Source organism: Coffea arabica, chromosome 6e (genome assembly GCF_036785885.1).
Source record: "Coffea arabica cultivar ET-39 chromosome 6e, Coffea Arabica ET-39 HiFi, whole genome shotgun sequence".
NCBI classification, from domain to species: Eukaryota; Viridiplantae; Streptophyta; class Magnoliopsida; order Gentianales; family Rubiaceae; genus Coffea; species Coffea arabica.
Genome location: NC_092321.1, coordinates 15,958,568 through 15,983,864, shown reverse-complemented (window position 1 = coordinate 15,983,864; position 25,297 = coordinate 15,958,568). Strand labels below are relative to the sequence as shown.

General features: G+C 34.7%; 1 protein-coding gene and 1 long non-coding RNA gene across 2 annotated transcripts; both read right to left on the bottom strand.

Moving 5' to 3' along the window:
• Nucleotides 1-1,662: 1,662 nt before the first annotated feature.
• Nucleotides 1,663-2,593, bottom strand: LOC140010042 (uncharacterized). The gene is made up of 2 exons (XR_011817303.1): nt 2,225-2,593; nt 1,663-2,103 (listed from the first exon to the last, which is right to left on the bottom strand). It is a non-coding gene; the product is annotated as an uncharacterized lncRNA (long non-coding RNA).
• A 1,264-nt stretch (nt 2,594-3,857) lies between these two features.
• LOC113695203 (insulin-degrading enzyme-like 1, peroxisomal) lies at nt 3,858-24,914 on the bottom strand. Its single transcript, XM_027214221.2, has 26 exons — nt 24,632-24,914; nt 24,389-24,464; nt 23,146-23,213; nt 21,019-21,110; nt 20,859-20,932; nt 20,734-20,777; nt 19,561-19,612; nt 17,875-17,997; nt 17,680-17,792; nt 15,604-15,766; nt 14,956-15,048; nt 14,652-14,737; nt 13,458-13,544; nt 12,650-12,753; nt 10,917-11,019; nt 10,707-10,802; nt 10,442-10,631; nt 10,143-10,204; nt 9,463-9,567; nt 8,011-8,212; nt 7,720-7,928; nt 6,437-6,561; nt 6,311-6,362; nt 6,123-6,209; nt 4,418-4,540; nt 3,858-4,254 (listed from the first exon to the last, which is right to left on the bottom strand). The coding sequence occupies exons 1-26, from the start codon at nt 24,764-24,766 to the stop codon at nt 4,012-4,014; spliced, it is 2,907 nt and encodes a 968-aa protein (XP_027070022.1). The 5' UTR covers nt 24,767-24,914; the 3' UTR covers nt 3,858-4,011.
• Nucleotides 24,915-25,297: the final 383 nt, after the last annotated feature.

The window sequence follows — 25,297 nt, the reverse complement described above, 5'->3', positions numbered from 1 at the left end:
TTAACAGCCAAAGTCAATCCGAATTCGATTGGACCAATTTCAACTGTCAAATCTATTAATCATTCTTTCCAATTGCACTTACAATCACAGAGGATTTAGATCCAAAAACTGTGGGGTTAAGAAGCTGTACTTTTTAGGATAGAGTAGGTACATGTATCGTTGCTGACAAAAAAAAAAACTGTACTTTTAAATAGAAAAAAAAAAATTTAGGATTAGAAAAAGAGTAGCCTCCACTCCACCTTGATTTCCTAAATTATGCAAAATTTGTGTCATACGAACATAATTTCCTTCTTCCTTAAGGTATCTCAAGAAAATGATTTATGTTCAGTGATGCTCCTAGAATATTGAGCTAATATTACAAGTTTCGGGTTCAAATTTGTTATAGCCTAAGCAAGGAATTGGAAGAGAAATGTTGTGATGGTACCCGAGATTGTCGAGGGAAGAAATAAAAAAAAAATTCCAGAAGAAAAGGAAAAATCCAACACGAAGAGAAAGAATTCAAACAAAGAGAAATTCAAAATCAAATGTGGATGGGATAAAAATACACTTTTCGCATTTGATCATGTCTGTCCATGCTCGAGCTAAGGTCCTAAGAATTAGTCTTCAATAATTAAAAATCGAGAAGAAAAATATGATCTTTGATATATATATATATATATATATATATATATATATATATATATATATATATTTGGTTAACAGCAAAAAGGATATACATTTATAAGATGAACACAATCGGACTAATAGCAACATGCTACTATTAGTCTACTAAAACGAGAAAAATCAGAGAGTTAAGGATTAACCAATGAATGTGTTTGCAGGGATCAACTTTTACTACTATTCCTCATGGAGCATAGGCCTTATTGACAAGAACGTTCTTACAAATATTCAAAAATGAAGGTTTAATTCGTAAAGAAGTGCTATGATGGTTACTGAAGAAATTTTGTTTTGATGTTTAAAGTTCATAGATTATATTAATACCTTATAAAACTATATTTTATTCGTGCACCAAGTTGTAAATTTACTTGTGTAAATTGCTACATCTTATTAAACGTGTGGAGAATTCACAGCTCACAAAGAGAAGCAAAAATTAGAATTTGAATTGTTCCCACATTTCAAAAAATATTATGTCAACAAATTTCATGCAGAAAATCTATAAATACTTAAACCTTTACATGCTTAAAAGGCAATATTAATTCCCAATTCTACAATTTGAAATAAGTTATAAGTAATCCAAACTAATATGTTTGGATCTTTTTAATATAAGAAAAATATGTATAAAAATGGTAGAATGTTTATAAGCTAACTCAAAATTGAGGATACTCTATAATAGCTTTTATGGTTTTAAACAATTTATGTTAGGAATGGCAATGGGGCAAGGGTGGAGGCAGGAGACCCTTCTGTCGCCTCCCGCCCCTTGCCCAAACATTCCCCCTACCCCTGCTACACCTCGCGTCACTTCCTTGACGGGGCAAAAAAACGTGTACAATTAGTAAAAAGTGTAATCAGTAATTTAGTATAAATGTATTAGTATAACTAATCAATAATTTGCATTAATATAAATATATAATTATTAGTATAATTAATAATATTAATTATATTACATACACATAATCTAATACTTATAACTAATAAATATAATATATATACAAACATCATTAGTTGTACTAATTATATATATTATTTATTTATTTAAATAATGATGGGGTAGAAGTGTACTTTCCAGCCCCTAGCTCATTTTTTAACTGGGGGGAGAAAATGACCTCTAACGAGGTGATTTCCGGACGGGCGAGTCGAGTCGGCAGCACGAACTCACCTGTTGAGATATAAGAGCGTGCGGCGTCTTATCCTCCGATCCCACTCCGATGTTGAAGTCAGTTACGGATCAAAAGTTACAAGTAAAACCAATTGGATTTGAGTTTTTGCATACCTTATTCACAAATAGTAGAAGGGTATTTATAGTAGAGAGACCTATGGAAAGAATGATGAATTCTACTTCTGGTCAACTGCAGCACGACAGTGTAGGGTGGCGGTGTCAGAAGTAGGTCTAGACAGGAGGGCGGCAGTGATCATATCAACTTGCCAGGTATCAACCAGCTTTGCCTGCGAACGTCATACATCAAGGCGAGTAACCATGCTCGAAAGCGAAGCCAAATCGATAAAACCGAGACAATACTCATCTCAAGAAGGCAAAGATGAGGTGCGTTGGAGCCGAGGTAATCACCTCGACAATGGAAATCCGAAAAGGGCCGAGGTGAGCGCCCGCAACCCCCGAGTAATTGGCCACCAAGAGAACTTTAAAACTCTACTTGAATGTAGGTTAATAAATCAACTCTCTTGATTTGCATTCTAATATCCAAACATTCTGAAAATTTCGTCAGTAGATGCGTAGATATCCGTCTGGATCAATGGTGACTCATTGGATTTCTCTTTAACCTCTTTAGATCCCTCTCCCTCTAATATATAGTAGAAGTAGGTTTAATATAAAATCCATCGTGCTAACAAAAAAAAAAAGAAAATGACCCCGCGCGGCCTCATCCTCCCTCCCCTGCCCCATTAACCTCCTGGAGGGTGGGTGCCCGCCATCCCTAAATTAGGCGGTGCCTGATAAGTGATTCTTCAAACCAACCCCCTTTAAGAAACTTTTCATCGTGTTCCACGTTAGTACTTGCTTAATTGTTACCATATTACTACGTTACAATGCAAAATCTTGTGTTTAAAACAACTCAACTTTGCATTAACTCTGTGTTTTGACCATTCAGTTTGCTTAAGTGAGAAGTTTTAATACTACATGCATGATGTAATCTATAAGACGAGTTTACTTTTGTTTTTCTACATAAATAGAGACATTAAACACCTACATCAAAATATACAGACGGTCAATATCATTATCCTTTTGAGAACTAGGCCATTTAAAAGGTTAAGGACTACTTTTTTAATTATAAATAAGATGTATATTTAGTATAAACAAGAATAGATTTCGCATAATTTTTTTTTAAAAAAGAATAGATTTAGCAAATTTTATATACTTTTAGTATATCACATAGTTCAAATCATATAAGAACAACAAAATTCAAAACCTACCTACTTCTATAACTTAGTCAATACAATACTCATGCAATTTGAATCTAATGAGTATTGATAGAATTGTTAAAAAAAAGAAAATACTACCTACTAATTACTATAACACAAATACATGGTTGCACAATTAGCTCCACAATAAGTTATGTATGATAAACTGGGTGCAGAAGGAACTAAGATCGAGTCTAAACTAGAACAAGTATACTAGGAAGCACCAAACAAAAAGTGTGAAATCTCTGTTTTGGGATCGTTATCATTGCTAATAAGAACATCACAATGTTTATGTCCAAGTCTCTTCCGGGATTGTGTCATGACTCCAAATATATTGGATAATCGATGTTTTACTTGTTAATATTGCTAGTTTTAGAAGTGTAGTTTTGGTGGGAATTTGAGCGAGTGAGCATATAAACATGGACATATACTAGTAAATGATGGAAGGATAAGGCAGGCAACAACAGATTACAATTTCCATTTCTCAATTTCCCTCTTTCTTTAATTCTCTCCTTCTCAGTTCTTTCAAAGCTTCATTTCTTTGTTTATCTTCATCTACTGGATAGCTCTCATCTTCATCTTCTGGATGCTAAACCCAGAAGAATATCACTAATTCAGTTAGGATTCCTGACAGATTAATGATGAGCAATCCATATATACTACATGGCCTTGTGTCGACATTTTAAGGGAAAAATGTCAAATATTCAAACAAGTTCCAGAGGGAAAAAGGTCAATTATGTGGGCAACAATATGAACTAAACTAAATTAAAAAGTAGTAACAAGAGTTGTGCATAACCTTAATTCTCATAAACACATCAATACTTCATCATCCATGCTTATGCCTGATCTCCTGCCCTCATTTTGTTGATAAATTGGATGGCAAATCCTTTTTTCTCAATGATATCTTGTACATAAACTTGTACAATTGAACAACCAAAATTATAACTTTACAAGACCAATGCCTCCTTTAAATGATCCAAAGAGAGGATGAGATCTCTTAAAACTAAATACATCCTCGATTTGATGAATGCCAGGTTCAACCGACTCAACTTTGTACTCAGAAGAATAAGAACTTCCATAAATTTGCACACTTAATGACTTCTTTTGAGGGGCGCCAACTCTAATGTGTTCATTGAAAAAATCTATGAGATCGTTTTTGGTCAAATGTTTCAATATTGCAACCTGTTTCAACAATAACCAAGGATTTCAAATACTTTTCAGTCTCTGTGGAATAAACAACAAATAAGCAAGACACTGGAGCAATCCATGTCCTATTGAAAAAAAAAAAGCCACTTCCACAAGTCAAGTAAGAAGTTTGAGCAACTCATAAAGAAAAAACTTGTACCTCACGTTCTCTCCTGTCAAATTTGAGGGTTCCATCAGAAATTTCTCGCCAATAAAATCGAGATTCTTCTCGTAAATTCTTGTATTTCTCAAGCTTCAAATCAATAAGTGCATTAACATTGCTCTGCAGCATAAACAAATCAAAGGTTCTTTTTCATAAAATCATCAAGGGGAAAAAAAACTAAGCCACTAGACTTTGAAATGCCTTCCGGAATCTCAAACCAATAATACAGTAAATAACTAAAAATACTTCTGTTGCTGACATAACCTAAATGAGCATGAAGGAACATTAGATATTAGTCCAAAGCCAACTTTGTCAGTGAAAGAATGGCGTAAGAAAAAGATCAATAGACAAGACATCATATTGCCAAAAATGTCTAAACCAAATAATAAATGAATATAACATATTAACAAATATCATTGCCCAAAAATGTGTGAACTGCAGAAGCTATGTTAAAAGCCCGAAAGAGCCAAGTGAAGAAATTGTAATTCTAACTTAACCCCAGTCGTTATGTCCTCGAACATTCTTCATATAGCCAAGGCTTGACCATAAAACTGATGCAATTATATTAGAATCCATGAAAAATACAATTTTAGTAACCTCAAAACAACCAGATATTAGGGGGGATGATCAATGACGAATGGTAGTTGTAACTAATAACAATAATTTGGGAGAAGGGTACCATTCCCCACCACCTACCTCATCTGAACAATTTATCCCCCCTCCCCCACATCCCCAATGGGCCTTACTTGGACGTTAGCTTTCAGCGTGTGTTTTTACAAAAATCATTAATTGAAAGAATATATTTTTATGTAAATTACTATTCAGCTCAAATATCCAACTGTGACATAAAATATGAAAGTATCAGTAAAGCTAAAACATAATGTTCACAAATTAAACACAAACATACCAAAAACAACAACAAAGTTTGGAAATTATACACAAAAAGAAAATCATGAAATTTTTTAAAAAAATATATATGATATATATACTTTACTAAATATGCCTACAATGTGCGACAGAAAGAGTCTTTCAATAACTTCATATGTCTATATTAGACATGCATAAATATACGTCTTTCTGTATGTGTGTGCATATAAATGCATAAATAACATCTGGCACGACACTGTGTGTAAATTTATATAAAAATTCAGCTATGTCTGCATATATAAGTGCACATAGAACAATCCTACTTAAGACTAATATGTGTCATTTTATCTGGGAGATGCCTGAAACCATCTTGATCCCAATAAGGCTGGGGGAGCTTTTCTTCATCCATCCCTGTCCCCGCAGATTTCTCCCACGGCACCAGGCCAACCTCCCATTGCCAATATTTTTAACCCAATATGGCAAGTAAACCGGCCAGTAAACCACTAAAAATGAAAATTAAGAATCTTAGGTTGTAGGTGTAAACGGTAATTATTTGGCTATTAGGTGCTATTAGAATAACAATGGAAGGAAATTTCTGTTAACTATAGTATCCTTTCTCATCCTTTTTAATCCAAACCTGCACGTGGATTACTCTCAAAATTTGCCATCAATGGGCTTTAAGTTACTCTTATAATTTCAATCAGGTACACGGAATAAGTTGAGAGGAATTTAAGTATCAATGATCCTCAATCTCAAGACAAGGAATTCATGGGATGACTAATGCCCCTTAATTTTGTCAGCAACAAAACAAATCCTACAAGTTTGTTAAGCTTACCTTGAATTCTTCAGGGGTGATCTCATACAGTTTACTCTCAAAGATCTTGAGAAATGCCTCAACTCTGGAATTAATATGTTTAGGACCCTGCCAAAAGAGTTTGTTGTGAGTAATAAATATATCAATATCCGTAAAAATGAAAAAGGGCTTAAACATTGTTGAATAAAATAAGATAAGTCTATGAATACCTTTACTGTAGATTGGATGATAAATTGTACTCCTCGAACTCCAAAATCATCCCTGTTATGGAAAAAATATTAAATAGTACAGAACATATGATCGGAATATCCTCCTCCATGCAACATGTTGCATACCTTTGCATAAGTACAGTGATGTAACCAAGCTGCTCGACTGATCTAAGCTGGTGGAAAGCTGGTTGCTTGGCTATCAAACAAAACAGCTGAAGTTTAACATTCAACTTGAAATCATCCTGATGCACCTGCACTTTCAAGAATTTTTTGCATTAGAACTTTAGCAAGACATATAAAAATGGGTCAACCTACATAAGTCCTGAAAGGACACATAAAAAGGCAAAAAGCACATCTTGAGTAGGGGAAGAAATTAGATTTTACAAGATTTATATACTATTACAGAAGCTGATTGCCGAGCTTGACAAGACACCAAAAACTTAGTTCTGATTGCCAAAGGCCTTTTATTTTCCTTCAAGAGCTTTTGGCTTAAAAATGCACCAGCAGAAGATGTTTCAGGTTAGTTCTTAACTCACTGTCTGTGAATCTGCAAAGGCATCTCCTGTATGCTTTTCACTGGAAATTGGTGCCTTTCCTTTGCTCCACAAATTAATGGATTTTCACACAACCATGTCTTTGACCTAAAGACAGACTTGCATACAACATGGAAATAACAAAAGAACATACACAATCTTTCCAAAATAATACTTCTTTTTTGACCCATAAGTAAATGTGTCGTCTGTGTCTAGAACAAAAGCGGGGATCTCACGAACACTGATTAAAAAATTTACTGCTTAAACAGGCATACAATAGAAACAGTCTCTCTAAAGGTAGAGGAATGATCATGAGCAGCAAAAAATAACTCTGAAAGATCACTTATACTCCAAGTGAGCAGGCAGCTTAATATGAGTTGTCGATCCAGAATTAACAAGAAGAAAATAGGATGCTAAGAGACACATTTTGTTTAAAGTAGAAAATTCAATAAATTTCACGTTGTTGTTAACTTAAATCAAACCATTTTCCTTTGAAAAAAGGATTAACTAAATGTAAAATTAGTGGTACACATTCAGACAAATGTACTCAATACCTATAATTACTATCTGAAACCCCACTATCTACATATTCTGTCTGACGCTTGAAATTCAGTGGTAGAAGTAGAGGCATTGGACTTCCTACATATGGGTGTGATAGCTTTGGTTCTTTCATACATCCAGAAGAAAGCTTGTACTAACTCAAAAACTTTTAGCAATATTTTTTCTCAGTCCTACACAGATGGAAAGGATCAAAATATAGTCAAACAATTTTTGTTCAGACATGCATATTTTAGTTTATACAAATCTAGAATTCTATTAGATTCAGAGGGCATTATGGTATTCATTACTATTTCCTAAGGCTTTCAAGACATGTACCTGAATATAATGCAGAAGAGCGGAATTTTCATCACTTGGATTAAGACCTTCTGCATTATAGGAGTAATTTACGCCCCTTTCAAGCTTGACAACTCGAGTAGACAAATGCTGAGATGCAAATAAAGCCAGGGATAAAGGCTGGGGACCCTTGTAAAAGACATTTTCAATGTGCTGTATGATCGATTCTGCTTCCTTTGGCTCAATATTTCCTGAAAAAAGGTGACAGTTATAAAAGTTCGGTTCATAAGCTAAAGCCAGTTAATAATCTAGAAAAAGCCAATCTATAGTAACCTGCAATATAGCATTCCAAGAAGGTCCTTGATAGCATCTGCGGATAAAATTTAAGAAGGTTGTCAACTTGAAGATGTGGAAGAACTTCAAGTTGCTCAGTCCATGGCAATGCTTGGTCATGTAAAATCAATGAGCAGTAATACATAGCCTGCTGATAAGGTTGTTGGAACTTGAAATTTTGATAATCTTTTGTCACCATCTCCTATCAGAAAGTAAAGGAAAGAAGTTATGGTGAAAACATCTGATAAAAGTGTTTCAAAGATCCAGCTAAACATCAGAAGCATTTGCTGTTTTGCAGCTATATTATCACCACTTTTGTGCTTATTCATGTCAATTCTCCCACTGTTTCTGATGTATGTACATCATTCAGTACTTTATTTCAACATTTTAAACAACTCAACTACCAAATTTCAGCCATTAGGGAGAACATTTAAAACAAGAGAGAATAGAGCCAATTCCCCAGTAGTTCCACAAGATTACATGCAACTGGCCACGTCTACAAGCAATGCTGCAATACTTGATATTCTGCAATGTATAATCTAGCTGATAAAAGTTGGCAACCACTACCTAGAACCAACAAATCAATTAGCCAATGACCATAATTTGAGAAACAAGTCTCTGACATTAAATCAGTGCTATAGAGGTTCTTTTGTAGGGATTGCATATTCTGCTATTATCAGAATGCAAATGTTTCAATTCCTATAACAAGTGCCATTAATTCTTTTGGTATATTTTTTATCAGCTTAAACTTATTGCATGTAGTTTATCCTGTTAAAGTGAGGAAAATTTAGTTCTATTCCTGTATCATACCGACATTTGTCATTCCTTTACATTTTTGTTTTGGTGAATTTCTCGAATAAAAGATATAAAAGAGCTTTCTTTACCTTTACAATAATTTTGATCGGGGAAAAATTTACTAGAGGATGAGTAGATGACTAGAAGATCAAGGTAACCGATATTGCATTAGCTGTTCACAAGACTTGATAAACAATTGAGACTAGTGTGTGTCAACATAGATAAAAGTTATTTGACTAACAAAAGGATAATGGAAATACAAACTATACTTCTCAATGCATAACACATTCCTTTCTCATCATTATCACTTGATAGACAATCAACCGTATCTTTTGTTTTGAAAAAAATATTTTTGTCGCAAATGTTTATGAACCACTTGGTTCCAAATCCAACAAGCATAAAAATTTCATTTTCACCAGTTAACATGATTTTCAAAATGATGATGCATATGATACTATTCTAAATCATCTCCAAAAAACCAGCAATCTTCATACAGCACAGCTAAATCGACTCTTTTTAATGACAGTATTGAGAAAATAAACTGAAAAGACTTGAGCTTTTGAAAGACAAAGAGAAGAAACAGGCAGAAGCAGATAATGATAGAAGTTAAGCTGTAATAAGTGGTTGACAGTATATACAAAGAAAGTTAGTTCTGACCTTAATTACAGAAAATCTGTCAGGTTTTACTTCAAAATTTGCAATTTTTCCAACGACAGTTTCGAGCAGGACCCTTAATTTGTGATTATATCCAACCACTGTCACCTAAGAAGAGGGATACAAATGAAATAAAAGTCAAAGATCATAAGTAATAAAAACATCATATGCAACTCGAATGGGAAAAATTACTATGGAGCAATAACACAAATCTGGAAGTTTGACAGAAATGTGACAAAATGCAATAGCAAAGGTCAAGAAGATACTTCATATATTTCAAGAATGCAAATTATCGGAAAAAAGTAACTAATGATATGAATCAGCAGTCAGAAGGAAGAATTACTTTCTAGCTCAGGTAACATGATTAATGCATCCCTTTTATTATCTACTATAATCATTTGCCTGTGCTGACAAGCCTTTCAGAAAAGTTCATTGAATAACCAATGAAGCATTTAATTCATATGCACCTCAAATGTTTAAATAAACTTCAATCTTGATATCATTAACAATCAATAGAGTAAATCAATGAACAGACACAATAAATAAACTACCATATGAGTGATTCAAATTCTGAAATCAAGTGAAACTCATATAAGAGAGGGAGAACAAAGTGCAACTTAACTTCTTCAAACCAACAAAGCGATCAAAAACCTTAAAAACAGATAGAGAGGCATAACAAGCACCTGAAAACCATTGTCTGTATTACTGACCGCATAATAAAGGCCCGCAACCTGTGCATCATAGGCTGAAAATTGCAAATTAACATAAGATTTTCTTCTAAATTAAGCACATGTGCAAGCACCAGTGCAATATGAGATAAAAAACATCACAAGACATGTACAAACAGGTATAGACTAATGAGAACAAAGAAACATAGACATTTGCCAGACAATAAAGGGTGAAGCTGTTCAAAGCGAACAATGACTTTTACATAGTCAACTTGGCAGAGCTCATCTTTCAACATCAAGATTGTGCAACATACCATATTCATTCAAGTAGTCCATTAATAGACGTGTGAAAATGTCAGCGAGAACTATTGATTCAGGAGAATTCCCAGAGCACGGACAGCTGAAATCTATCTTAACATATGCCTTTGGAGTCAGAAAAACTGTATCATGCTTGTACCACAACCTTGAATATGGTGATTTCCTCAAAAGTACAGGAAATTCTGCCTGTTCCAAAACTTAAAGCAATTCGTAAAGTTCAATGACTCAAAATCTAATCAATTAAGATGTTAACTTTAATACCTTGTCTGATACTTCTTTTAGAGATAGATCAGTTGGAATGAATAAATTGGGGGAAGGTAGACGTAGATGTTCATTAGGAGCCTTTTCCATCCATTGCTGCAATAATACACGTGTTTTTACAATCCTATGAGTAAATTGTACAAGTTCCGACAGCAAAAAATAAAATGGAAAGCGAAGTTATCTCCAATAACAGATAGCCAGCAGACAAACCTGAATCATAGAACTAGTCAACTTTTCAACAGAAAATGCAGTTCCATACCAAGGCTCAATCATGTCTGTATGCCCCTCAAAATTTGTTGACTCCCAAAAAACCCTGTCAAATATAGGTCTAATTTTAGTGGAAATATACAGATATTTAAAGATAGACGGATAATGCAGCATTCACCATTATACCAACAGGTGTTTATAGTTTAACTCAACATACCGAGACCATAAGATTTAGAAAAATAATAATCAGAGATCAAACTGATCTTTTAGAATAGGTTTGTAACATCATAGTCAATCTTAGGGTACTATGACAAGGGATTTTCAAAAGACACCTTATGGTCGAAATACTGGTCCCAGAGAATGGTGATTGACCTCTTGCTAAACCATGAAACACTTGTCAATAAAATATCTTGAACTTCGGAAGTAGTATGATATTGTGGACCTGTATAAGTATTTCTCTGTCATCTTAATTGTCATGGACTTGCTAAACAGTAATAGTTTTTGAAATCTAATTCTCTATATTACAAATTTCTCTATGATTTAATTTGATCACCATACTTGCAATAAGTTATAGTTGCAATTTGCATTTTATTTGTGTTATGTTAGAAGATGATCCAGGTTAAGCTTCAGCAGCTTAGGGTCTCTTTGGCAACTTCTAAGAAAAACGTGCACAAAGTTACCTTGTGTATCAGTAGACTAGTACTTCTGACAGTGTAGCCCTCAAATTGGGTAGCTTTGACAATTTGGTGTTTATTCAACTCTACCTATAGCCACCTGTATAAGCTAACTCTGATGAAAAGAACAGAAGTCTCATGCTTCTATTTCCATGTTATGTTGAGAAAAAAAATACAACCATCATCATACCTAATAATTGGAGAATATAACTTTAGACAGCACAGGTTTTCCCATAGTTTTCAAATTTACCAACTTTAATCATTGGATATTACATGGATTACACGGACCAAACAGAAGCACTTGAGAAACCATGAGAATGAAGTAAGAGAGAACACAAATGCAAATCTGAATAGTCACTAAGCCCTAAAAGCAAGTGATGGAACCCTATGTGCTCAACATGTAAAAGGCAGCGGACAAACATGAACATGTAGCCTCAAGCTCATTCTTGCATCAGCCACCATGCAACAAAGCAGGTAAAATGCCCCTGCCTACTTATGTCACCCTGTAGGGAATAAAACAGTTCTATACCTCTCTAAAAAGTCCAAAGGGGGAGCACCACAAGCTGCCTCTCACCTAACGAGTCTCTCTACTAAGATTTTTTGAATGGGTAGAGGGGCTCTGCAGTATAATTCTTTGCCAAAAAAAGGTCTTTTTGCCCACGTAAGGCCTCCTTAAATAACATAACTTTAAGAGTAAGCTGACAACGTGAATAGATCTGGAGAATAACTTAACCTGAATCAAATATTATATACTGTATACAGAGAAGGAGCACGATTTGGAATGTTGTGTCCATCCCTTTTCAACTCTTTTCTTTTTTCTTTCTTTTTCAATTTTTCTTTTAACTTGACTCTTATATTTAAGCTATCGGTCCCAGTGTCAAAGAAACCAATCATAAATATGGCTACAAACAAAATAACTATCCAACTAAGAGATCCATAATCTTACTTTAACAATTTAAAATTAAAATTCATGAATATGGCTTAAACATTAACTAATTTTGCCTAAATTCAGAGACCAACGTGCCTTTTCTGGAAGTATATCATGAAGCAGCAATCACCCACCTGACATTACATGGAGTCAGTTCATCTAACATTGACTGGATGATGCCTTGGCTAAAATTGGAAGGCAGAGATGATCCCACCAGCCAATCTTCTGGAGGATACAACTGAAAAGAAACTCACCAACACAATTGGAAATAAAAGCAAACATCAGTCAGGGTAGATGTAAGAACTTATTAGCGAAGAATGTCCCTTTTCCATCTCAACTCTAGAAGCAACTAAAGACAACATGTAATTGAGTGAAGGTAGTACCAAGGATCTATACTTATATTCAAAAAGAACCATCAAGACTACTAGCCACTATTCAGCTGAAAGCCAATTTTAAGTAAACATTCAGTTCCTACTACCAAGAAACTTTATTCATCACCTATGCAGAAGAAATTTCTTTTTATCAACACAATCTGGCTTCTCATTGTATACCCATCAAAGTACAGAATTAGCAGCTACTAAGAAATTGCTTTACAACATGAATTCTTTATTATCATTCCATAATACCCAGAAATTCCAAGCACTTAAACAAGAAGCATCTAAGGTGAGAAAGTGAAATTGATTCCGATTTGGGGTTAAATTTTCTGTGAAGGAAAATCAGCACATCAAACAGTTACACTAGCTGCATGCACAAAATGCTATCCCATGAAGAAAAATTAAACAGTACACTTGCTAAACGTCTGAAAAACTGCCAATACATCTCATATTTCAAGATCCAGAACAATCCAAACCAAAACTTCAATTATGCATTCAGAATAATCAATCAATTGTACCGCAAAAAATAACCAAGAAAGGCACAAGCACCATAGATCATTATAATTACCTGCATATTCATTGCAACATGAACGACATAATCCACAGGACGAATTTTATCTTTATAGTGGAATGCAGTCTCGGAAATAGCTGAAATCTTCAATAAAAAGGAGAGAAACAGATTATTAGTGCTCCAAAATGCCTTTATAGCTATGTCTCAGCACAAGAATTCCATTTTTTATCAAACAATAAGATCCAGAGAGTGACATCACCAACAATAACATGGACAATAATGATATAATTCATAAAAGTGAAAAATAGGTTGTAAAATGGCAAAACTCATGCATCTTCAAGTTGCCACACAGTCAATGAACTTCAAGAAGAAAAAAAAGTTCTTCTGGATAAGTTAATTAGGAGCTTCCTTCTGTGATCTGCTATCTCAATCAACAGTAATGTAAAAACATTGGGCATGGTATATATGAAAAACAAAATTAAAAAGCAAAAGCAAAACCAACTTGATCAACCAGTTTAAGAAAAATAACAAAGAACTTTCACTGAACTTCTCCCTAAGAAAATATTCCTAGCTAAATGTCTGAGAACATAAACAAACATAGTATGTGATGCGCGCCACAAATTCTGGGGCTATCCATTAAGATAATTCGTAATGGAGCCCAAAACTATAGACCAACGCCTAAAAGTTGTAGTGTATAAATTAGACAACAAAAACTTCTCTTTGGAAGAAAAGTTCAAACATGCAACAACAAAGAGACCTAAAGTAATCCTCCAATTTAAACTTGCATCAAGTTGCTCGTGCCGTTGGGATCATTTGTCCAATGAGAAACATAAAATGGGACAAGTGTAAAGCTGACCACTAACTTAACAACAAAATTTTCTTTGAAGTGGGAAAGCTTAAGATGTACTCAACAGTCCATGATCAATAAAGCCAAAACCCATCCCAGTTTACTAGTTAGAGCCATTACCATGGCAGTGCCGCAAATTGGGAGTCTGGCTTAAATGGCGTCCTCTTTATATAGTATATGCATTTAGAAGGATCTTGACAATTCTCTTCAACTTAGAAGTAGATTTCCGAGATCCTCATGGGTAGCATGCCATTTTATGGGTCTATTCTATTTTTTAAAAATTGTGTCCATATTGGTATCTGAGCGAGACATAAAGCAGTTATTTGTGGGAATTCAGATTTTTTTGTACATTCGGCTAGCCGCTCAGAGTACATAGACTGCCAACTTGTAAAGCAGGAGGTTACCTCATCAAATATCCATTTGCAGGCACCAGATATTTGCAGAAGTTGAATATATCTGAATAGTAGTGCCACAATATCCTCAGAATGCTCTGCAGTTATATCAAGAGTTGAATATAGCATGGAATAAGACCTAAAGTTTCAGGTAATGGAAGAGAGAGATGAATTTCTAATGATTATTCTTTGAAAAGTAAAAAGTTCTATCACCTGAATTCAAACCCAACAGAACAAGAAGTCCACTAGAATAATTGGAAAAATTCCTCCCCCCACCCCCCGACCCTCAAAAAGAAGGAAAAGAGAAAATACTTACCGTGGCCAGCATCTGTCAGATCAATAACTACTTTGAAGAATGAGAATTCATATGTCCAATCTGGTTCACCGGCAGACAAACTTGTTGCCCAACCTGCAAAAGTTGTTTCTGAATCAAAATACCTTCTGTGAAAAGGAGAAGAAAATGGAATAGCATGTGCTCTCTGACACTCAGAAAAACCAAATAACAGGAAAAAATTAGTATAGAAACTTACAGCATCAGCCAAAGTCAGAAATTGATAGTAACTCCAGAAGTTTCGATTTGAAAAATTCTTTTTTTTTCTGAAAACTAAAAAGTATACTTCCAATTTTCTTTTTTGCTTGAAAAAATTAATTTTACAAACTCATTAGGCATGATTGGACCAAAACAATAAGTTTAATCTCATGTCATGCAAGCGTTAAATAAATCAATCATGGTATTCAAGTAAAGGATTCAGACAGTTTAAACATTATACACAAATTAACTAAAAACTAAGTCGATATTCTGATATCTGCTTGACGAGTTTGATAGTGCTCCAGGTTGGGTTGAATATCACATAATGAAAAGGTAAGAAATACAAGTTTACTCTTAAACAAGGGGCAGGAGAAAGGAAGGGGAGGTTATGGTCGAGAAATAGTCAAATTTTTCTAGTGCTGTTCGAGAACCCACCCAATTTTTTCAAAATATAAAATAAAGATCCTTCTCCTTCATGTCCAATCAAGTGACCCAGGTACCTGCTTGGTCCATCCTTATAATGGCGTATGCCAGGAGTTATTGGCCATATTATTCTCAACTTGTGACCTTGTTTTATTGGAACAGCTTTGACAAGAATCTGAATAAAGGAACACAAGCAAAGAACAAAGTAACAACCTCAATAATGAGAAAAAAGAAAAAAGAACTCACATATTTTCACAAATTGAATGAAAATTATAGAAGACAAAAGGATTAGTTAAAGTTGTTATTGATGTTGCATCCAGTTCCCATCATTGCCTACGCAATCAACTTTTAAATTTCAATCTCTGATTCTTGGTTGGGTAAAAACACAGCATCATTGAAGGGGATTTTACTTGACTCCAAAAAAACCCAATAGATGTGGTGTAAAGCTCTTAAATAAACTAGCCACACAAATTTCATCAAATTAGATTTAGCCATGATTCTCTATAATTTTAAGTTAACAACAAAGGACTTGACAAGACAACCAAACAGAAAACCAGTACCAGAATAAAACAAAGCCTTTTATTGTTCCCGAATAGAAGTTAATAAGATAGACACTGAAGAGAAATTGGTGATCCACTACATCAAAGAACATTGAAAAGCTAGAGTTTACCATGGATCAATGCATTAGAAAGAAACCAATTATACTGTGCAAAAGAAGCGAATTATCTTAAACTAATTCTCCACAAGTTCACACTCTCAATCCCTGCCATAAAATCTTTGAAGACTTTACAGCCTCAGAATTGTCCCAAGGAAGTAAAAGTCTTGTAGCTGAAAAAAGATCCTGTGTTGTCATATGTATAAAACATGAGTTCTTTTCACATTTTCTATGCTTTTCTTTTCCAGGCCACATTCTGATTCTTCTTGCATCTGAGATAACTATGTATCATCCGAATCCTACCCCCATAACCAAGTATTTAGAGCTTGTTCTCAATTGATTATTTTAGGTGATTATAGATTCTGATTTGGATAATCAATTTTAATGATGTTCTCATTTGCTTTCATATTTAGATTATAGATTTTTAATAGATAAAATGCTAAAATCTATAATTAAGCAAATAGTAGCTTTTGCCGATCCTGATTGTTCTTTATGATCACTTTCCATAATCAGGTATTGCAAAATCTAAAGCATACGAGAACAGGGCTTTAGTATCAAATGATGTTTTAAAAGGTGGAGGCATTATGTAATGCAATTCTCATTGCACATAAAGGGCGAGCCCTCCTCCTCTTCTCTCCAGTGACCCACGAATAGCTTTACCTATTTTCTTGCCCAAGAGAGTCCACCTTTATGCCCAAGTGCTGAGTCAACACTTGGAATTTGCCCAGTGTTGTTCTCATGACACTTATGCCACCTCCTCCATGCTCCTAATAATTTTCACTGCATTGCCTTGCCTCATGGCACACCTTCAATTTATCACTGGTTTTGATATAGCTTCATTTTAGCAGCGAGTGAGTCCATGTAATTCAGGAGCATTGTAAGTGTAGAAGTTTGGTCAGTAGTATCAGTTCTAATTTTGGTCAAACTCTAAAACTATCACTATCAATCACAATAACCTGGCTGGACTCTTCCAATGCTCTAACCTAAAAGAGGAGTTAACCAGCAAGCTAGACCCAAGGTCAAATTTTGGTCTTGCAACTAACCAAAATTATGGTAGAGTACTGTCTTTTAATATAGTAGGGGATGTGCCAAAGCAAGAAAAATGAAATGGCTTGAGAATCTCCAAAAGTGCAGCTCCAACGAGTATAAATATGAACATTAAGAAATATTTTTATATAAAATGTTAACCCTGCATTGAAAATGATAGCTATTTCTATGATAAAATAAATTGAAAGTGTGATACAAGAACCAAATAATTATATATATTCCTGTGAAGAAGTTCTTTTGTCATAATATGCTATCACATTATCCATTGAAACTTAACAGACAGAATGAAAGCAATATCCAACATTCGTGCAATCCAATTGGCAATCAGTCATTCTTTGCTTCTCGACTGAAAAATCATGATAGAATTGCTTAATTTGTTCAAGTACCTGAAGATGTTCTGAGGTGCAAGGCTGACCAGCAAAACAGGGAGAACTCCTATTGATATTTCGAATTTCCTGAAACTTGTTTTCAACCATGGATTGAGCTTTATCAAGGCCATCTGAACATATTCACATGAATAAAGTTCAATCCAGCTGATAGTGAAGTGTTTTAGTAACAAAAACATGCAAGTAGTTCTTTACCCTTTGCATAAACAACCAAATGCATGAGGTTGGCTGAATAATTCTCTTTGTAAAATTTTAAAAGTTCCTGCCTGGTATCCACCCCCCTTGTTTTTGGCCGCACCTCCAATGTCTCCCAGCTCCCTATTCATGCAATGATTTATCAGTGTATTCAAGCATAGTAAGCACTAAAAAAAAGTCATGTAAATCTTGGAGAATTAAAACGAAAATGAAGAATTTGCGCAGCAAGATTAAGTACAATGTCTAGTACAAAAGCACAATGCAAGATGTATAAAGATCATCCTCATTGAAAAACAGATACATATTTATAGAAAGCATAAGTTTTCCCTGAGATACTAATCGCAACTAAACAAGTTCGTTGAGTTCATAAGCAAAGCTCCATAAGAAAGGACAAAACTGAAAAGCTGCCAAATTAAAACAATCAGCAATATTTAAGGGGCATAAATAAAGAATTTGACACCAACACTGCCTGCTAAAGCTGCAAAAGAACTATAATGTAGTCCATAGGAAGTTATCCAGCAAGAGAATATGTAGAAAAATCAACTAGATGCCAACACTTGAAGCCACAATTCACAAGAAAGACTGGAAGCATAACCATATCAAACATGAACCCATCTATGGCATCAAATCTGCAGTCCTTGAATCTGGACGTGTGTTGCTTTTGCTAATCTCTCCACCATTCAGAAAAGTAAAGTTACTTACACCAGAAGGCACATTTGTGTCAATTCTCTCTACGATATAACAATACAACCTATGTAATATGGGTTTTGCTAAACAGCCATCCAAGAGTAATCTCAGCATATAAGTCGAATAAAAAAAAATCCTTAGTATAAATCACAGTAGGAAGAGAGTAAAGAATGATAGAACATGCAATCGTTAAACTTTTAACGATATAATTAATCAAAGTAAAATTCAAGAATTTAGTGCCATAAGCAAAACCAGAGAGTTCAATTAGTCAGCTAACAACATTACCTAGAGGAAGAGGACCAAAATATACTCTCACGTTTAAGCAATATATTTGTATAGAGCAGCGTAAGCTTCATGTAAGAAGAAGATATTTGAAAAGAATGTGCAAAAGCTTAACAGAATGTCAGAATAGAGCACAAATGAAAGATGACAAAGCTAACGAAGGAGAATCTTATCAAAGTTTTTTACAGAACCAAATGAAGAATTGTGTTATTCTTAGCACTGATTTACTTCCTAAAGCTATATAGCCAATAAATTCGCATGTACCCAATCATTTATTCAGGATAATATAAACAGAAGACACCAGCTGGCAAAGATGCACTTCCTTACAGGACATGACATCAAAGAGTAAAGCTTCACTATAAACACCTAGTTTTAAAGCAGACATCAAGACTAGATAAGCACGCATAAGCCATACCTCACTGATTTGCAAAATAGACAAAAAAAAGGTACAAGGAAGGACAGATATTATCTTCCTCTAGATGCAAATTCCCCTTCATAATATGGGTAAGGCAAAAGAGGTACAAGCCATGCTATTCATACATGAGTTCAGAACAGTCATAACAAGAAAAAGAAGAACATACTTGTCTCCCAAAGCCTCTGGCCCAAGCATATAAACTCATGCATCACACAATAAACATACTCAATTTGGTGTTTCTAAATACGTGAAGCAAGGACATTTGGTAAATAATAACTTGAACCCCTAATCATTTTCCATACCTGTGCTGAATTTATTGTATGGATGATCTTTTGAACTCAGATGTTTCTGGAGCTGCACAGTGATATTTTAAGAAGGAAAAACATTTGAATTATTTCCCAAGCTACATAAAAGGGATATGCAAATAGTTAAATGGAATAAAAACAATTCAATAGGTTTGCTACATCATTGCTCGAAAGAACTTAAAAACAACTCATATTTGGTCTTTCATGGTGCAAACTTCATGTTTGAATGAGAGACTTAGCAAATCGCTTGCAGTCTTGCCACTCATCCACCTCAACCAACGTATTCTACACTACCTCTATTAAGATGTTGCTGTTAATGTAACAACTCAAATGAACATCTCGACAGGCAGCCTTATGGAAAGTAAGAGTGATATAGAACTGGAGGAGTTTTTCATGTGCCAAAACGAGGCTAGAGTCCAGTAATTTTTTATAACCGATAGCCTAGCACAGGCTGGAGCCTATAGTGGTGGAGAACCATGCCATTTTTAACTTTGATTGGAACCACTTCACTTTACATAGCACAAAAGGCTAAGAACAGCCTTCTTTTTTTTTTTTTTTCCTGGGGAAGCAGATCTTCATCACTAATTAAAAAATTGGAAAATAGTCCAATTTCAAGAAATTAATGAAGGTCCTTTAAAGAGGAGAAAGTCATGGTACTTCACAAGTTTCATTGCTCAAACCAGATAGAGATGTCAATTGGCTGTTTATAGGGTAGAAGAAAAAAAGACAAGGCGCATACATGAACAACCAAGACCACATGATACTATGGCTCTTGACGTCCTTGAGCTCGAGCTCATAAGCAAATTAGCAACTAATTCAAATGAATGTTGCAGTTATTTACATCCCAGGAAATTGAAATTAAGTGGCCAAGATGTATTGGCACTGGATTAATAGCAATGAAAGACACAAAAAAGAAAGGGATTTACCAAGTATATCTAGCATATACCTACCATGCATCCATTCCTATCAAGTGAACAGTCAGTCATGCCCAACGTGTACCATACCAGTAGATAACCAGTAATATCCAGGGGCAGAGAAAAGGAAAACTACCATCCCATGATAGACTTCAAAAAGTAGTAATGATGGTACTCTAATTGGAATACTAACACTACAAACAGTTGCAATGTCAAAGCAACATCCCCTCTAGATGTAGGATGTGGAATAATTCACCTGGTTCATTCTCCAAACATCAGATAGTAAATTCTTCTGGTGCTCTACAAGAGAGTGTGAGAGTAATTCAGCAATTATCTTATTGACTAGATATAAACCAAGAAGCGGAAAATTAAAAGCCTAACCAGAGTCAACAGCTTTTATTTCCCTCATTGTAGCATCAGCTGACATCAATGGTTTGATAAAAAACTGTGCAAATCTGAAGAAACAAAATCACATTAACAAAAAAAAAAAACCCATAGATGTAAATTAAAAGAAACCAATATTAGGATGTAAACGTCTTACCTGTCCAAAGCTTCTTCAAAACTGTCAGCATTTACTTCAAAATGGTAGTTGGTCTGCTCAGAAGATGTGAAAGCATTTGTACTTCCACCATGCTAAAACAACAGAAACAAAACCATATTGTATATCACGATTAATTTTAGACCGAGTTCAGCTACAAAAAGCAATTGATAACAATCAGATGCCTAAGCAAAGGCACAGATGTGGAAATGGCTAAAAATTAGGAAGTGGGCCATCTTTTACTTTGTTTCTATCACATAGAGCTGTGTGTTGTGTAGAATATCATTTTCCCAAGTGCTTGATTAAGAAAGATAATAATCAGCCTTCACAGAGCAATTAAGTTACAAAGGAAGACATCTCACTATTAATTACTTTCCTCAACCATAGCTCACTCATGTCCTTTTAATTGCTAACAATGTTTGATAAGGTGTACCAATTCCAGAATAAAAGAGTTACTTATTCAAGATAATTAAGCAAGCCCCAATCTTACTTCAACAATTCAATTCACCTGTATAATTCCTAAGTTATTCACCACAAACAATGTAGTGCTAGGATCAAAAAGATTAAGGCCTCAACTGATACTGGAGCAAGATATGGAAGCTAAAAAGTTTCACAAACTGATCTACATGAGATTCTAAATTCCAAGTTCACTAGAAAGGCACAAGGGAAGGATTTAGTACTTGTTCAATATTTTTACAAGCTAAAAGCAACCCCTCCCCCCCCTCCCCCCCCCCCAAAAAAAAGGAAAAAAATTTCAAGCTATCCAGGTTTTACTTGATCGTGTTTTATACTACAACTACTTTTTATCAAAAAAAAATTGCATACTACAACTAGATGAACGTATGTGAAGAGAAATCTTTTCCACACAGTATTATCTAGACATCACCTATATAGTTACATGAGGTCTAGTCAAAACATGGTGATGAAAACTGAAAAGGATGTGTAGTTTTTCTTAATGAAAAGTATTGGGAGCATTGTAATTTAAGCTAATGTCTAAAGTTCCATTCCTCAAATATTCAGATCAATCTTACCTTGGGGGTTCATTCTTAAGGAAATATTGAATAGAAGCTCCAAGATTTTTTCCTCTTAACTATTGGTCTTCTCAATCTTACCTTGGGGGTCCATTCCGGGACTTCTTCCTCATCATAATTTCAGAATCTCAATAGCGGCTTTCTTTAACTTCTAACACTAGAAGGGCTCTTGCCTCTCCTTTCTTCCTCTTTTAGCATAATAACTTATCAGGGATAATATTCACAGTGCCAAAGTAGCAACCAAATTCCTCAACCTTTGTAGCAAATTTAAGAAGAGTTCTCCCAAGTTCTACCCTCATCATATATGTTTGATAGTAGAGATGTTTGATAGTAGAGTCTCTTATGGTTCTCTTACAAAACTGTTATCAGTACTGCCCTACTCAAATGGGCTCGCCCACCATAAAAGCAGCTAATGAACAAAAAGACCTCCATTTAATGGTTAATATCTTCCCCCCCCCCATCCTCTCAGGGGCAACACAACCATTACAAAGAACCAAACAACTGTAATAAAAACAATAGTTACTATTGTGTCATCAACCTATCCAGCAGACATATACAAATTTAACTATACAATCCATAGAACTGAAGTCGAAGTTGAAATGTATACAATGAAATTGAAGCCCCAAGGTCAGTACATGTTTCTTCAAATAATCTTCAGATCCTTAACAAACTTAAAACAGTAGAATCCAATTGAGATTTAAACAAATTTTTACGTACTTTTATCCTAAGAATACAAAAATGTCTTACTGTTAAATTCTCAAATCAGGTAAAAAAGTGCTTGATATTAATTTTCTTGTCAGGAGAACTGAAACAATTCAATGATTTTCAAAAGCCCAGCCTATAAATTTTGGCAGGAAATCAGTCACTCGTGTTCCCCTATTAATTATCAGGTTTCAGTTCGTAGACTAATTAAGCTGAGGATGCATCACAAGCAGGACAAAAATACACAAACACAGAGCATAAACAGAAATTACAAAATGTGCAATTCTCAAACTCAAGAACAAAATCATATCAGCAAGACTCAAAGACTAGAAAAAGGAGTCACAATTTCAACAAGTAGGAAAATGACAACCTACAACATTAGGCAAAGAAAAGTTACCTCTGTGATGTACTTCGAGTAACTGTCTTCCAAGTGATACTTTTCACTCGCATAGAATAGCATATGCTCTGTAATCATTAGTCGACAACATTAAAAACCCATACAAAAACCTTAAGAAGTTATATTTTGAAAAAACTTCTACTAGAAAACCATGAGTTCGGGACACTGAATGAGGAAAAGATTTCAGCATAAATCACATTTTGTAGAAGCACAATTGTAAGGCCTGAGAAAATCAGATTATCTGGAAAAACTTGTATAATTCATGGAATAACTACATCACAATGAGGGAGAAAAGTACAACTTCACCTGCATAATAAAATCTACATGATGATTCCAATTTGATTAAGTTATGCAAAACTACAAGTGCCGCTCTATAATTAACAAAATACAACATCTTTGTATAGGGAAGTCCCCAATTTCTTTTCCTTTGTCATTTATTTGCTTTAGTAATTTTACTAATTATTTCTTTTGTTCTTGTGGGCAGGGAACAAAGAGAACTTGATTTGACAGCAGAAAGAATGTGACAAATTTGATTAAAAAAAAAATACCATCTAGATCATAAAAGGGGATATGAGTACAACTTCACCTATGGAATCAAATATTTACAAGAATTCAATTTGAGTAAGTTAAATAAAACTAAACTGCCACTCAGTACTCCATTAAATACAACAGCTTTCTAGAATGAAAGCCCCAACTTTTTTCACTTCATTTTATTTATGTATTAGATTCGATTATGATTTCTCAGTTTTGAGGTCGAGGAGGGGATGATGGGTGGGGGGAAGATTCCATCTTTGTTATATTCTTTTTGGGAATTGTTATTAATAGAAAAACTTTTTAGTCAAAAATTACAGCAGCCACTCTTGGTGTTCAAGCTCTCTACATCGAAAATCAGTCCAGCGAACTCAAAATCTCACAGCAAACACCCCTCCCCCCACCCAAAAAAAGAAAAAAGAAAAACCAAAATTTTAAAAATAAAATACCAAAATGAACAACTTTAACTCCCCTAATATCTTATATTCACGGATTCCGAGTCAACAATATCTTTACTTCTGTTAAAACCAAAATTATCAAGAAACTATTTGTACACGTCATCCATTTTCATTCAATGGTAAGTGTACAATTAGAAGCAACTACAAGCAAGAAGTCGAAGTGCATGTGTATATGCTTGTGGAGATTATACAATGAGAAATATAAATTTATTTGCAATAATTAAAGACTGAGAAAATAAATCAAAATATCATACCAAGAAAATGAGCGAGGCCTTCAAGACCTTCTGGATCACTAAAAGAACCTACTCCAACATTCATCGAAGCTGCGCACTGAAACTCCAACAAAATACGCATCAATGACAAGGAAAAAAATGACCAAAAAAGCAGTAGAATTTTAATAAAAATAATTTTCGCAAGAAAATTTAATACTAAATCAACAAAATAAATTAAGCAGGGGGAAAAAGAGGAAACCGGATGGATGGATTGAAATTTAGTACCTTATCGGTTTCTGGATCGCTGATGAGGAGGACCTCGAGAGCGTTGTGAAGAACAATTCTTCGGTAGTCTCTTTTGTCGGTGCGAGGCTTCACGATTTCTCTGACTTCCTGCTCGTTCCTGGCTCCAAACGCCATTTTTCTTCTCGGAAAGAACCAGATAGAGAGAGAAGAAGCTGAGAAGAACAATGAGCTGGAAAGCGAGCAAAATGCTGAAAGTGAGAAGGACCGACAAAGTTGGAGAATATATACGACACGAAGTTGCGAACGTAAAGACTTGGAAATTATTTTTGAGTGTGGAGTGAATACTGAAATCCAGTTGGACCGTTTTGTTCAGTAAAAATCGGTCTGCGTTTGGCCAGTCGGGTAGTACTCAATGAATCTACAGTAAAAGTAGTCGAGTAGTTTCACCATGCATATAGCCAACTCCATCTACATAAACTTGTGAGGAGAAGTATTTTTACCATATATAGCCAACTCAATCTAGGAGTCCGTGAATTTCACGTAATGAATCTACAGAAAAGTAGTCCCATCCATAGATCAAGCGGTATAGAATTTGCCACATCACCAAACTATGGTAAATATTGAGGAATTTGATTTCATGTGGGACTGCAAGATCCTAGATGATCTAACCATCGTTAAGAGGGTGTTTGTGAGAGAAGAAAAACT

Excerpts from the sequence above, each read along its gene's own strand:
- LOC113695203 (XM_027214221.2), bottom strand. The coding sequence starts at position 24,766 with ATGGCGTTTGGAGCCAGGAACGAGCAGGAAGTCAGAGAAATCGTGAAG. Across the intron at positions 23,214-24,388 it reads AGGCCTCGCTCATTTTCTTG|AGCATATGCTATTCTATGCG; the intron begins GTATGATATTTT and ends TAATGATTACAG. Across the intron at positions 10,632-10,706 it reads TAAAAGAAGTATCAGACAAG|GCAGAATTTCCTGTACTTTT; the intron begins GTATTAAAGTTA and ends GTTTTGGAACAG.